This window comes from Cebus imitator, unplaced genomic scaffold (genome assembly GCF_001604975.1).
Source record: "Cebus imitator isolate Cc_AM_T3 unplaced genomic scaffold, Cebus_imitator-1.0 Scaffold150, whole genome shotgun sequence".
In the NCBI taxonomy this organism is placed as follows: domain Eukaryota; kingdom Metazoa; phylum Chordata; class Mammalia; order Primates; family Cebidae; genus Cebus; species Cebus imitator.
The window spans coordinates 2318812-2332407 of NW_016107465.1; the positions used below are offsets into that span (position 1 = coordinate 2318812).

General features: G+C 46.8%; 1 protein-coding gene across 1 annotated transcript in view; it reads left to right on the forward strand.

Moving 5' to 3' along the window:
• Nucleotides 1–13596, forward strand: part of PCSK5 (proprotein convertase subtilisin/kexin type 5) — a 461778-nt gene that overhangs the window by 426539 nt on the left and 21643 nt on the right. Inside the window, exons 31-34 of the mRNA XM_037743744.1 lie at nucleotides 530–747; nucleotides 2541–2777; nucleotides 7005–7235; nucleotides 10978–11155. Coding sequence (XP_037599672.1) covers nucleotides 530–747; nucleotides 2541–2777; nucleotides 7005–7235; nucleotides 10978–11155 — 864 coding nt within the window. The remainder of the gene's footprint in view (nucleotides 1–529; nucleotides 748–2540; nucleotides 2778–7004; nucleotides 7236–10977; nucleotides 11156–13596) is intronic.

The following is a 13596-nucleotide window of genomic DNA, read 5'->3' on the forward strand; positions in this document are numbered from 1 at the left end:
GCTCACTGCAACCTCCCCTCCCAGTTTCTAGTGATTCTCCTGTCTCAGCCTCCATAGTTTATATAGGCATGCACCACCATGCCCAGCTAATTTTTGTATTTTTTAGTAAAGATGGGGTTTCACTGTGTTGGCCAGGATGGTCTCGATCTCCTGTCCTCGAGATCCACCTGCCTCAGGCTCCCAAAGTGCTGAGATTATAGGCGTGAGCCATCTGGCCTGGCCAGTAACTATCTTTTGAAGGAATAGACTGGGAGGCAGGTTTGCCCTAAGCACTTCGCAGCTTGACTTTTCCCTTTGGCTTAGTGATATTAGGGTCCCAAGATTTATTTTCCTTTCATGAGAATAATGCCTGTCCTTTTCCTTTCATTTTTCTGAATGTTCTTTTTCACTTCCTCACAAATCCGTGGATGCCAATCAGCTGACAACGGCAGCAGCCCTTTTGTTTTTAGCCCTAATTCCTTTCCTCCAGGAGTCAGTCACTTCTCCAGCAGGTCAGCTTCTCCAGCTGTGCTCTCTCTTCCTTCCACAGGGGCTTCTATGCAGAAGACGGCGTATGTGAACGCTGTAGCTCTCCTTGCAGAACGTGTGAAGGAAACGCCACCAACTGCCATTCTTGTGAAGGAGCCCTCGTCCTGCACCACGGAGTGTGCCAGGAAACCTGCCCGGAGAGGCACGTGGCTGTGGAGGGGGTGTGCAAGCACTGCCCAGAGATGTGTCAGGACTGCATCCATGAGAAAACATGCAAAGGTACCTAGGAGCTTTCCACGGGAGAGCGAGGCTCTGCTGAGCCACCTGGTGGGGCTGATTACCTGAGGGTGGATGGCAAAGAGCTGCGGGAACCATTTGCCCTACCTTTCCCAAAAGGTACGTCTCTGTGCCTGTCATCAGAGAAACTGAGGGTGAGATACACCCTTTTCATTATGGATGCTGCAAGCTAAGACAAGCAAGAGCCCCTTTCTGCATGATTTCTTACACACACACTCACATGTACACACAGCAGGTGTGCAAGTGCTATCCTAAGTGCTAGAGATACAGAGAAAAACTTAATGTTCCCTTTGTTTGTTTTTTGGGGTTTGAGATGGAGTTTCTCTCTTGTCGCCCAGGCTGGAGTGCAACGGTGAGATCTCAGCTCACCACAACCTCCGCCTCCCGGATTCAAGTGATTCTCCTGCCTCAGCCTCCTGAGTAGCTGGGATTACAGGTGCCTGCCACCATGCCCAGCTAATTTTGTATTTTCAGTAGCAATGGGGTTTCTCCATGTTGGTCAAGCTGGTCTCAAACTCCTTACCTCAGGTGATCCACCTGGCTCAGCCTCCCAAAGTGCTGGAATTACAGGCATGAGCCACCGAGCCCAGCTGTTCCCATCTTTTTGAACACAAAATCTTACAGACTGCTGGTAAACCACAAAACACAGAAGTAGCTAGAAAACTGAAATTGTTTGGCCAGATGTGGTGGCTCATGCCTATAATCCCAGCACTTTGGAAGGCAGAGACAGGTGGATCACCTGAGGTCAGGAGTTCAAGCAGTCTAGCTAATGTGATGAAATCCTGTGTCTACTAAAAACAAATATACAGGGCATGGTGGTACATGCCTGTAGTCCCCACTACTCGGGAGGCTGAGGCCGAAGAATCACTTGAACCCGGAGGCAGAGGTTACAGTGAGCCGAGATTGCACCATTGTACTCCAGCCTGGTGTCAGAGCAAGACTCCCCAAAAAATAAAAAGAAAAAAATAAAAAATAAGTCGGGCGTGGTGGTGGCGCCTATAGTCCTAGCTACTCTGGAGGCTGAGGCAGGAGATTGCTGTCTAAAAAGAAGAAAACTACAATTGTTAAAAAGGGTAGGAAAAAAAAAAGTTTGGGCAACTATGACTGAGATGACCACTCTGGCTATGAACAAGTTTTGTTGTTTTTTTCCTCAGGAATTATCTCCCCCAAAAAGGTGTTCAATTTTCTCTCCAGAATAATAATACAGACTGATTTAACTGGTGCTGCCCTATCCAAAGTGTTCTCTTGGTGTGACCTCAAGTGTTTTCCAGGATTCCCTCCAAAGTAAGAAAATGAACACAAATAAACCCACAACGTATTCTTCACACTGATCAAATCTTTATTCCTTGTGGTACCTGAACAATGAATGAAAAGTTAACTAATCCAACCATTCCTGAACTGCTTTCTGTATTAAACACAGTGTGAAGTTCTCAATACAACTTTTACAATCTGTTCATGCTTTTCGGGTTTTTCAAACAATACCGCCAGCCTCTCAGCCATCCCTGTCTTTTGCAGCATTGCAATTTTTTGCACCTTCTAAGGGCAGACCATTTCAGTATGTAAGCCCAGCACCATCTAATATGGTCACAATGTGTAGCCTCCCCCTAGCAAGCCAGGGTTTGTGAGATAATCAAGTCTATACCCTGGCAGGTGGGGGAAGGGTAAGCATACTCTCAGGTCAAATCAACCAGAGTGCTGAGGGAGGAGCCAGCCCACTGCAGAAACAATGAATTCCTTTCCCCTGGCGATAACTTGCTGCTTCCTCCTTTCTGCAGAGTGCGTGCCTGAGTTCTTCCTGCACAATGATGTGTGCCACCAGTCCTGTCCCCGTGGCTCCTATGCAGACTCACGCCACTGTGTCCCCTGCCATAAAGACTGCCTGGAGTGCAGTGGCCCCAACGCTGACGACTGCGAGCTCTGTCTTGAGAGTTCCTGGGTCCTCTACGATGGGCTGTGCTTGGAGGAGTGTCCAGCAGGAACCTATTATGAAAAAGAGACTAAGGAGTGCAGAGGTAAAGGCGTCTGGGATTCAAAATAGGCTCCAGGGTTTGCACAATTCCAGCCCAGGCCCAGCCCCAGAGCTGTCATCTCAATCTTTTTTTTTTTTTTTTTTTTTTTGAGACAAGGTCTGCCGCTGCTGCCCAGGCTCGAGTTTAGTAGTACAAACATGGCTCACCGAAGCCTCCATCTCTTGGGCTCAAGTGATCCTCCCACCTCAGTCTCCAGAGTTGCTGGGGATATAGAGATGAGGTCTCAGAATGTTGCCCAGGCTGGTCTTGAACTTCCGGCTTCATCAAGCAATCCTCTACGTCGGCCTTCCAAAGTGCTGGGATTACAGGTGTGAGCCACCGTGTCCAGCCCATCTCATCCTTTACCCCCTCACTCAAGGGGTCATATTTTGAATCGCTTGTAAATATTCTTTTAAATGAATCGCTCATAAGCTTTGTACAGGTAACTTTTATTAGTGACAAATCACATGGACCGTCCTCACAACAGTGGCTATGAACTGCTGATCAAAGTAACATTCTCACATGAAGATTTACAGCAGAGAGGAGAAACCTTCAAAAGTCATCCAAGACTTTACTTGAAATGTTAAGCCATTAAAAGCTTATAGCACAAGCAAACTGTGCCACCATAAGGGACTTTCTTGGTGCCTCTTGTCTTTCTCCACGGTTTTTCTTTTGTTTGTTTTTTGTTTTGGAGACAGAGTCTCACTCTGTTGGCTAGAGTGTGGTGGCATGATCTCAGCTCACTACAACCTCCGCCTCCTGGGTTCAGGCAATTTTCCTGCCTCAGGCTCCTGAGTACTGGGACTATAGGCATGTGCCACCGTGCCTGGCTAATTTCATATTCTTAGTAAAGATGGGGTTTCACTATGTTGTCTAGGCTGGTCTCCAACTCCTGACCTCAAGTGATCCACCCACCTTAGCCTCCAAAAGTGCTGGGATTACAGGCATGAGCCACTGCACTTGGCCCATGTTTTTTGTTGTTGTTTTTGAGATGGAGTCTCACTCTGTTGTCCAGGCTGGAGTGCAATGGCACGATCTCAGCTCACTGCAGCCTCCACCTTCTGGGTTCAAGTGATACTCCTGCCTCAGCCTCCTGAGTAGCTGGGACTACAGGCGTGCACCACCACACCCTGCTAATTTTTGTATTTTTAGTAGAGACAGGATTTCACCATGTTGGCCCAGCTGGTCTCGAACGCCTGACCTCAAGTAATCCGCCCTCCCCGGCCTCCCCCTTATGTTTTAACTCCGCATGAATCATTTGCCTCTTATTCATTATCGAGGGACAGAAAAATAAGTTATGCATTACTAGAATTCTCTAGCAAGTGAGAGAAATGTGTGGTCAGGGGGCTTTTCCAGAGCCCCAGGATCTACTCCGATGAGGCAGCCAGCAGCCCCTCACCCCTCCATGTCACCCCCAAGCAAACACAAGATAGATGTCCAGAGTCAGTTCCCCTAACAACCGCGAGAGCCAGAGAGTGACCTTCCACTGAGAAACCCTAGGACACCCACGCCCTAGGACATACTCGGGGGGAGGTTTTTGGTAGGACGTGAAGATGTGTCTCAGTCCTGAGGGCTTTCTGCTCCAGCCTTGTGATTCAGATATGCCTTTTTGTGTGTTTTATATAAAGCATTATTTAGTGTTAATGTCCTACCTGCTCAGAGGTGAAAAAGCATGGACGTCACGGCTGTGCCCACATGCAGAAGAGGTGGGGGTTCGTGGGTCTGGGGATGGCTTCTGGGAGGTGAGGCACTCAGCCACAGGCCTTCGACGCCATCTTGCTTACGTGAGGGCAGGAACTAGGGTTGAACTTCCGGCCTTTCTCTGATGTTCAGTAATGAAAGTAATTTACCATACAGGGAGCTTTACAGGTCTCAGAGCATGTTTTCTTAATTTACCTGATTTAATTATCTTGAAAAAGGTGCCTGGTTGCTCATTGAAATCACCTGGGCAGCTCTAAAAACCACAGATGCCTGCACCCAACATTTTAATTCCTCCTCCCACCCCCAGTAATTCTGATGCTTAGTGTGGGTTGAGAGCCATTGAGGAATATGGCAATTTTCTCCATTTTCCTGAGAAGGAAATAGATGCTTTAAGAAGATAAGCACCTGCTCAATGTGACTCTGCTAGTGAGGACAGAGTTGGAAACTCACTTGACATGTCTCCCTACAATGCGATTGCACTTTGTACCAGACCAAAGCGGGGAAAAGGAATGTGGTATTGGAAGAAACACAGAGACAACCTGACTTTCCAGAGAGATGACACAAAGAACCCGATCTGAAACATTAAGATTTGGGGAGGTGTAGAAAAGCATTTAGAATGAAGAAATCTCAGCTGGGGACGGTGGCCACATCTGCAATCTCAACACTTTGGGAGGCCAAAGCTGGAGGATCATTTGAGACCAGCCTGGGCAACATAACAAGACCCTATTTCTTAAAAAACAATAATAATATAAAAATTAGCCAGATGTGGTGGTGTGCACCTGTGATCCCAGCTACTCAAGAGGCCAAGATGGGAGATCGTTTTAGCCTGGGAGGTCAATGCTTCAGTGAGCCATGATCACATCACTGCACTCTAGCCTGGGAAACAGAGCAAGACCCTAGAGCTAAATCAACCAACCAACCAACCAACCAATCAATCTCTAAGCAGGATCTTCTGTAAGAAACACAAGGACTTTAGATCCATTCTGATCACCCAGATTATCCCTTAATAGATAGTACAGACACCTCTAAAAGTCCCATACCTTTCCTGAGGCACTGGGGCAGAAGTAGCGAGGCAGTGGCTGAGGTCCTGGGTTCAACTCCTGATACTACTTAGCATAAGTGACTCAGCATCTGCAGCCCAATTTCCTGATTTAGATAAAATGAGAGGATAATATAAACAATAATAATACCATGCATCTGTTCACCCAGGGAAGGCTTACTGGGGGCCTGCTATGTGCTGTGTGCTCCTTCAGGCCTGGGGAACAGCAGGGAGTGAGACAGAGTCCCTGCCCTCATGGAAGTCACATTCTATTAGGGAAGACAGGCACTAAAGACCATAAGCCAAGAGCAAAAATAAGGCAGAGGGGCAGGACAGGAAGATAGGCAGAATGGAGATAACACTTGAGATGTCTTAGAAGATTTCATTGAGAAAGGGAAGAAACAAACACTGCATGCATCTGGGAGAATAGAATTCCAGGCAGAGAGAACAGCAACTACTAAAACCCAGAGATGGTCAGCCTGGTGCAGTGGCTCATGCCTGTAATCCCAGCCCTTCGGAAGGCCAAGGCAGGAAAATCACTTGAGGCCAGGAGTTCAAGACCAGCCTGGGCAGCAAAGTGATGCCCCATCTCTACTTTTTTTTTTGGAGACAGGGTCTCACTCTGTCACCCAGGGTAGAGTACAGTGGTACGATCACAGCTCACTGCAGCCTTGACCTCCTGGGCTCAGGCGATCCTTCCACATCAGCCTCCTGAGCAGCTGGGACTACAAGCGCACATCACTGTGCTAATTTTTGTGTTTTTTGTAGAGACTGTTTCACCATGTTGCTCAGGCTGCTCTCAAACTCCTGGGCTCAAGCAATCCACCCACCTTGGCCTCCTAAAGTGCTAGAATTTCAGGCATAAGCCACTGCACCCGGCCCCCATCTCTATTTAAATTAATAAAAAGAAAAGAAAAAGAAAACCTAGAGGTGAAAGTGAATTGTTATTTTTCTTTGTTTAACAAATACTTATTGAGTCCTGTTATATGCCAGGCCCTTTCACAGGCTCTATGTATTCAAAAATAAATGCAAAAGGGACCTTTATTTGTCAACAGATAATTAAATACATTTCCAACAACTGCTGTGCTCATGATAAGCTCAAGGTATTCTGGAGGTGAGTGGAGGACCATAACAGGAGGTGTTCCGATGGTGGAAAAGGTGCTGTTACAGAATGGCTTGTTATTATTTTGTTGCAGTTTGGGTAATTATAGTGAGCCTTACTAATATTTCTGAGGTGGCTGTTGCAGGAAGGCACTCCCTGGATACCACAGAGAAAATAAAATAATTTTCTCTCATTTTGCAAAAGAATGGTCCACCCCAGAGTTCAAGGGCTGTACCCAACTCATGGCCCCACACCCTTGGCCCACAGCTCTGGAAATCTCTGGAAGAAATGTGGAAGGACTGTGAACCTTCTTTCCAAGGGGAAGCCATTCCGCCGAGGGCCACCCTGACCCTCACTCACTCTGTCTGCCACCCCTCCACGCCCGCAGATTGCCACAAATCCTGCTTGACCTGCTCATCATCTGGAACCTGCACCACCTGTCAAAAAGGCCTGATGAAGAACCCCCGTGGGAGCTGCGTGGCCAATGAGAAATGCACCCCCTACGAGTACTGGGATGAGGATGCTGCTAGGTGCAAGCTCTGCCACGCTAAGTGCCTCCACTGCACAGGGCCGGCGGAGGACCAGTGCCGCACGTGCTCCAGGGACAGCCTTCTTCTCAGTGAGTTACTTCTCCAAGGAGGGCTTTGTGTTTCCCCCTGTCTGGAAACTTCCTCGAACACTGCCTTGTCCAGTAGATACTGGCTTCTTTCTTTTTAATTTTTTGCTTTGTGTTTGGGAAATGATGCAAGAGTGAGAACCATACAAAGAACAGCGCACGGATGGGCTTCACCCAGTTTGCCCATTGCTCATCTTCTACCCCATTTGCTTTAGCGTTTGTTTGTGGCGCTCTCTCCCCTTCTCGCTCGTTCTCTCTATCACACTCTCTCACTCAGTGTATACATGTACATCATTCCCAATATTGTTTTTTTTGAAGCCATTTGTGGGCAAGTTACATACATCGTGGCCCCTTTCCTGTAAATATTTTAGTATTTCCTCAGATTAGTGTTATTTTCTTACATAACCACAGGATAGTTATCAACTCTAGTAAATTTTCCATTCATATGATACTTTAATATACTATCCATATTAAAATTTTGTCAGTTCCCCTTTAGGGTTCAGTCTAGAGTCACTTGTTTCATTGCACTTCCACGTCCCCCCTTTTTTTGTTGTTGTTGGTTTTTTTGGTTTTTTGGTTGTTTTGGTTTGTTTTGTTTTCTGAGGAGTCTCATTCTGTTGCTCAGGGTGGAGTGCAGTGGTATGATCTCGGTTCACTGCAACCTCTGCCTCCTGGGTTCAAGTGACTCTCATGCCTCAGTCTCCTGAGTATCTAGGACTGCAGGTGGGTACCACCACATCCGGCTAATTTTTTTTGTATTTTTGGTAGAGATGTGGTTTCACCATGTTGGCCAGGCTGGTCTCGAACTCCTGGCCTCAAGCCATCTGCCCTCCTCAGCCTCCAAAAGTGCTGGAATTACAGGTATGAGCCACCATGCCCAGCCACTTTTTCTACCTACTGTTTTTTTTGTTTTGTTTTGTTTTGTTTTTTTGTATAAGAGACAGGAGGCCAGGCGTGGTTCCCAGGCTGCTGGAGCACACTGGCATGATCATGGCTTACTGCAGCCTTGAACTCCTAGGCTTAAGAGATCCTCCTGCCTTAGCCTCCCAAGTAGATGGGATGGGATTACAGGCATGAGCCACCATGCCTGGCCCTTCCATGTCATGTCCAGCTAATTTCTTTTTCTTTTAGAGACAAGGGCCTCACTGTGTTCCTCAGGCTGGTCTCAAATTCCTGGGCTCAAGCTATTCTCCTGCCTCAACCTCCCAAAGTGTTGGGATTACAGGCGTGAACCACTAAGCCAGGCCCTTCCATGTCCCTTTAGCCCCCTTTAATCTGAAATGTTTCCATGGGCTTTCTTTCTTTTTCACAATATCAATGCTTTAGACAAATACAGTCTTCATTTTTCCTTTTGGATGGGTGCGAAGTTGCCGAGTGTGTGCTTGGTCAGCATACTTCACAGGGTTGTTGTGTCCTCCAAGAGTCACACCTGGAGGTGCATGATCTCGGTGATATTAATGTTGATCATCTGACCAAGATGTTCAGGTTCCCTAATGCATAATTACTATTTATTCCCTTGTAATTAATAAGTAGTCTGGGTGGGGTGCAGTGGCTCATGCCTATAATCCCAGCACTTTGGGAGGCCGAGGCAGGCGGATCACAAGGTCAGGAGTTCAAGACCAGACTGGCCAACATGGTGACACCCCCTCTCTGCTAAAAAGTACAAAAATTAGCTGGGCATGGTGGCTTGTAATTCCAGCTACTTGGGAGGCTGAGATAGGAGAATTTTTTGAACCAGGACCTGGGAGGCAGAGGTTGCCATGATCCAAGATCACGCCACTGCACTGCAGCCAGGGCTACACAGAGCGAGACTCCATCTCAAAAAAAAAAAAAAGTAGCCTGTGGGCTTACACTTTAAGAACATGTAGATATTCAGCTCCTCATCAAAATTTCCCCTCCATGTAGCGTGGCTGATTAAGAAATCTTCTTAAGTAAAATGTGGCACAGTTCAAGGTTGGCCATGTCCCTCAGATCAGGTTTGAAGGTTATTGCTAATATGAAGCAATGTCCTCAGGTTTCCAGGGGGACTGTGACTAGGCTTAAAACAAGCACGGGAGAAAGAAAATGAAATAAAACTAAACCAAAAAAGAATCCATAGGAGACAGAAGAAAGAGATGAATATGGTGAAGACCAGAAAGTATGAGCACTTTTCTCCCCTACCAGAAGCGTGAAACTCCAAATAGACATATGTGGTAGGCTGGGCACAGTGGCTCACGCCTGTAATCCCAGCACTTTGGGAGGGCAAGGCAGGAGGATTGCTTGAGCCCAGGAGTTCAAGGTCAGTTTGGGCAACATAGTGAGACTTCATCTCTACAAAAAAATAAAAAATTAATTAAAACTTTAAATTTTAAATTTTTAAACATTAAAAGAAATGTTTTAAAGACATGTGCAGCAAGCTTTTCTTCTTCATGATGAGCAAGGACGCCATTCCCCTGCTAAGACACAGGGAGATCCGTTCTCAGTACCATTCCTGATCACTTCACAATAGAAAACACTCAGAGACCAATCTTCCCTCTCCAGCTGCCTTAGCTCCTGGTCCACAAATCTCTGTGTCTCTCCTCCCAGCAGTTGCCACTTCACAAAAGCATTCCCTCCAGCCACGTCTCCCATGTACTCTCACCCCTGGGACCTTCTTTTCTACTTAGCTCCAATCTAGAGTACCACCAGTAATCATCTCAGATGCCTTCATACAGAGGGGAAGACATCTCGCTTCTACAAAGTGGTCTTCCCCTCAACAGAGGCTGTAGACTAGACTAGAACTGAGGCTTCAGCGCTGGTGTAGGACACAGAGCTGTAGCCCCCTGGGGATGGGCCCAGATTTGCTCAGCCTGGTCTCCTCACATTCTCTCCACCCTGCGCCACACCACCACACCACCAGGGTCAGGCTATTTATAAACTAGATACTTTTTTGAACGTTGTGGTAGACTGGATAATGGCCGCCCTGAAGATGTCACATCCTAATCCCCAGATCCTGTCAATGTATTAGTCTGCTTGGTAAAAGGGACTTTGGGGCTGTGATTTAATTAAGGATCTTGGCATAGAGAGATTATCCTGAATTATCCTTGTAGGCCCAATGCTATCACAAGGGTCTGATAAGAGAGATGCCAGGGGATTGGAGCCAGTAGTAGAAGGTGATGTCATCAGAAGCACAGGGACAGAGAGAAGATACTGCACTGCTGCCTTTGAAGACTGAAGAAAGGGCCATGAGCCAAGGCATGCAGGTGAACTCTAAAAAGTGGAAAAGGAAGTGAAACAGATTCCCTCCTAGAGCCTCTAAAGTGAACAGAGCGCTGTGGGCCTGTTTGGACTTCTGACCTCCAGAACAGTAATAAATTGTTGTTTCAAGCCCCCAAGGTGGAGATACTTTGTAAGAACAGCAATAAGAGACTAATACAGAGGTGTTTTTCCTTTAGGAAACTGGGGCTTCCCCCTAGTTAACCGGATACATGAGCTGCACAATGAGCCGTTGCCAACATCCACAGTCGCTGGACTGTAGTTTCTGTTCTACCCACCACGGCTAATCCACTGTGACCTCCGTTTTCCTTGTATTCCTCATGGCCTTAGGGCAGTTCTGTTTCTGGGACACTCATCTTAGTTCCCAAGCATATCCATCAACTCACAGGGACATTGTCCCATTCCTCCTGGAGCCCTCTCCTCCCTCCCACCATGGCACACAGGAGGGAGAACACAGGGGAGACTTGTGTCATGCCTGATGTCCAGAAAGACTTTTTTCCTCCCATGACAGACACAACCTGTGTGAAGGACTGCCCAGAGGGCTACTATGCCGATGAGGACAGCCACCGGTGTGCCCGCTGCCACAGCTCTTGCAGGACGTGTGACGGGAGACACAGCAGGCAGTGCCGCTCCTGCCCCCCGGGCTGGTTTCAGCTGGGAAGAGAGTGCCTGCTCCAGTGCAGGGAAGGGTAAGTGCTCGATACATTTTCCCCTATGTAATTCCACAGCCATGCCGGATATCAACCCATTTTACAAATGAGGAAACTAAGATTCAGAACACTTAAAAAACCAGGCTGAAGTTTCAGTGCTAGTAAGGAGCAAAGATGAACCAATTCACCATAACGGAAGAGAAACAGGAGAGGCAGAGTGACCCAATGAGTTAACACAAAGGGTCAGATTGTCCTGCCAGAGTCACATGAGCTATTGATCTTCCTCAGCAACAGTCCTCACTGATAATCCAAAGCATATTGGCAGCTGGGCACTGTGGCTCATGCCTGTAATCCCACCTATGTGGGAAGTTGAGGCTGGAGGATCACTTAAGGCAAGGAGTTTGAACCAGTCTGGGCTACATAGTGAGACCCCATCTGTAAAATATTAAGATAAGATTAGCTGGGCATGGAGACATGAGGCTACAGTCTGAGCTTCTATGGGAGCTGAGGTTGAGGATGATGGTCACTTGAACCCAGGAGTTGGAGGCTGCAGTAAGCTATGATTGCACCACTGCACTCCAGCCTCAGTGACAGAGCAAGACCTTGTTTCTAAAAATTAAAACAATTTGGGAAAGGGTCTCAGCAATCACAAGGCAGAGGCAAAGCATCCTTTCCTCAGAGAAGCCCAAGACCATTAATGGAGTTTCTTCTTCTTCAACTTCGGGATTTATTCTGATTCACATTTAAAATTCAGGATCTCACATTCTCCCAGTCTGCTTATGAGAGGAGAGCAGTGCATGTGAAACACTGATTTACAAAGGAACCATTTCCATTAACATCTCCACTTATTCCCCATTAATTCCCCGACCTGTCATGCCGTCCATAAATCCACAAATTACAGGTTTTGTTATCATTAACAACCTAGACACACACTTGATATATCCCTCTAAAAGCATTTCACAGATAAGGACTCTATTATTTTTCTGCTAGGAAAAACTGTGTTATCAGAAGGTCCGATTGCCAGCATATTTGGAAGAGAGTTTGACCCAGTCATCCTGTTTTTCCCCCCTTGGGCATTCCCATAAAAGATTGATGATAGGCCTTTTGCTGATTCTTTTTACCCAATATAATAACCTAGGGCACTGGGAGTTTCCAGACCCAAATCGAGGGCTGTAACCTTAGACCCTCCTCAAATACTTTCACCCAAATAGACACATCTCTTCAGTCCTATAGCAGTTACTGCTTGTTTTATTCATTTTAGTGCTATATGCTGTCTTGCATTTCGATTGATCTCATTCATTCACTTATTTATTTAATACGTTTTACGACGAGCACTTTGTATGTATGAATAAGATGAGTAAGACAAACACCGACTGTTAGTTTGTTTTCACACTGCTGATAAAGCCATACCTAAGACTGAGCAATTTACAAATGAAAGAGGTTTAATTCGATTTACAGTCCCACGCAGATGGGAAGGCCTCACAATCATGGTGGACGGCAAATAGGAGCAAATCACATCTTATGTGGGTAGTGGCAGGAAAAGAGAGAGAATGAGAATCAAGCGAAACGGGTTTCTCTTTATCAAACCATCAGATCTCGTAAGACTTATTCATACCACAAAAACAGCGTAGGGGAAGCTGCCCCCACAATCTAACCATCTCCCACCAGGTCCCTCCCACAACACATGGGAATTTTGGGAGTACAATTCAAGATGAGATTTGGGTGGGACACAGAGCCAAACCATATCACTGACCTTTTAGAGTTTATTTTTATTTCTATATGACTGTTCCCCCCAAAATTATAAACTCCTGGAAGAAAAACACCTCTTCTGTCTTACATTTGATTTTACAACACTCAGCACAGAGCCACAATTAGCAGCTCTTGAAAAACACCAGCCAGGCTGGGCATGGTGGCTCACGCCTGTAATCCCAGCACTTTGGGAGGCCAAAGAGGGCGGATCACAAGGTCAGGAATTCGAGACCAGCCTGGCCAACAGGGTAAAACCCTGTCTCTACTAAAAATACAAAAATCAGCGTGGCATGGTATCACATACCTGTAATCTTAGGTACTTGGGAGGCTGAGGAAGGGAGAATTGCTTGAACCCAGGAGGCAGAGGTTGCAGTGAGCCAAGATCACACCACTGCACTCCAGCTTGGGTGACAGAGCAAGACTGTATCTCAGAAAAGAGGAAAACCACCAGCCATATAGATCAAGGAAGAAAGGGCCCTGCCAGACAAGAACAGGGATGGATGGCTGGGCACAGTGACTCATGCCTGTAATTCCAGCACTTTCGGAGACTGAGGCAGGCAGATCACTCAAGGCCAGGAGTTCAAGACCAGCCTGGCCAACATGATGTAACTCTGTCTTTATCAACAATACAAAAATTAGCAGGGTCTGTTAGCAGGTGCCTGTGATCCCAGCTACTCTGGAGGCTGAGGCATAAGAATTGCTTGAAACTGGGAGGCGGGTTTCAGTGAGCC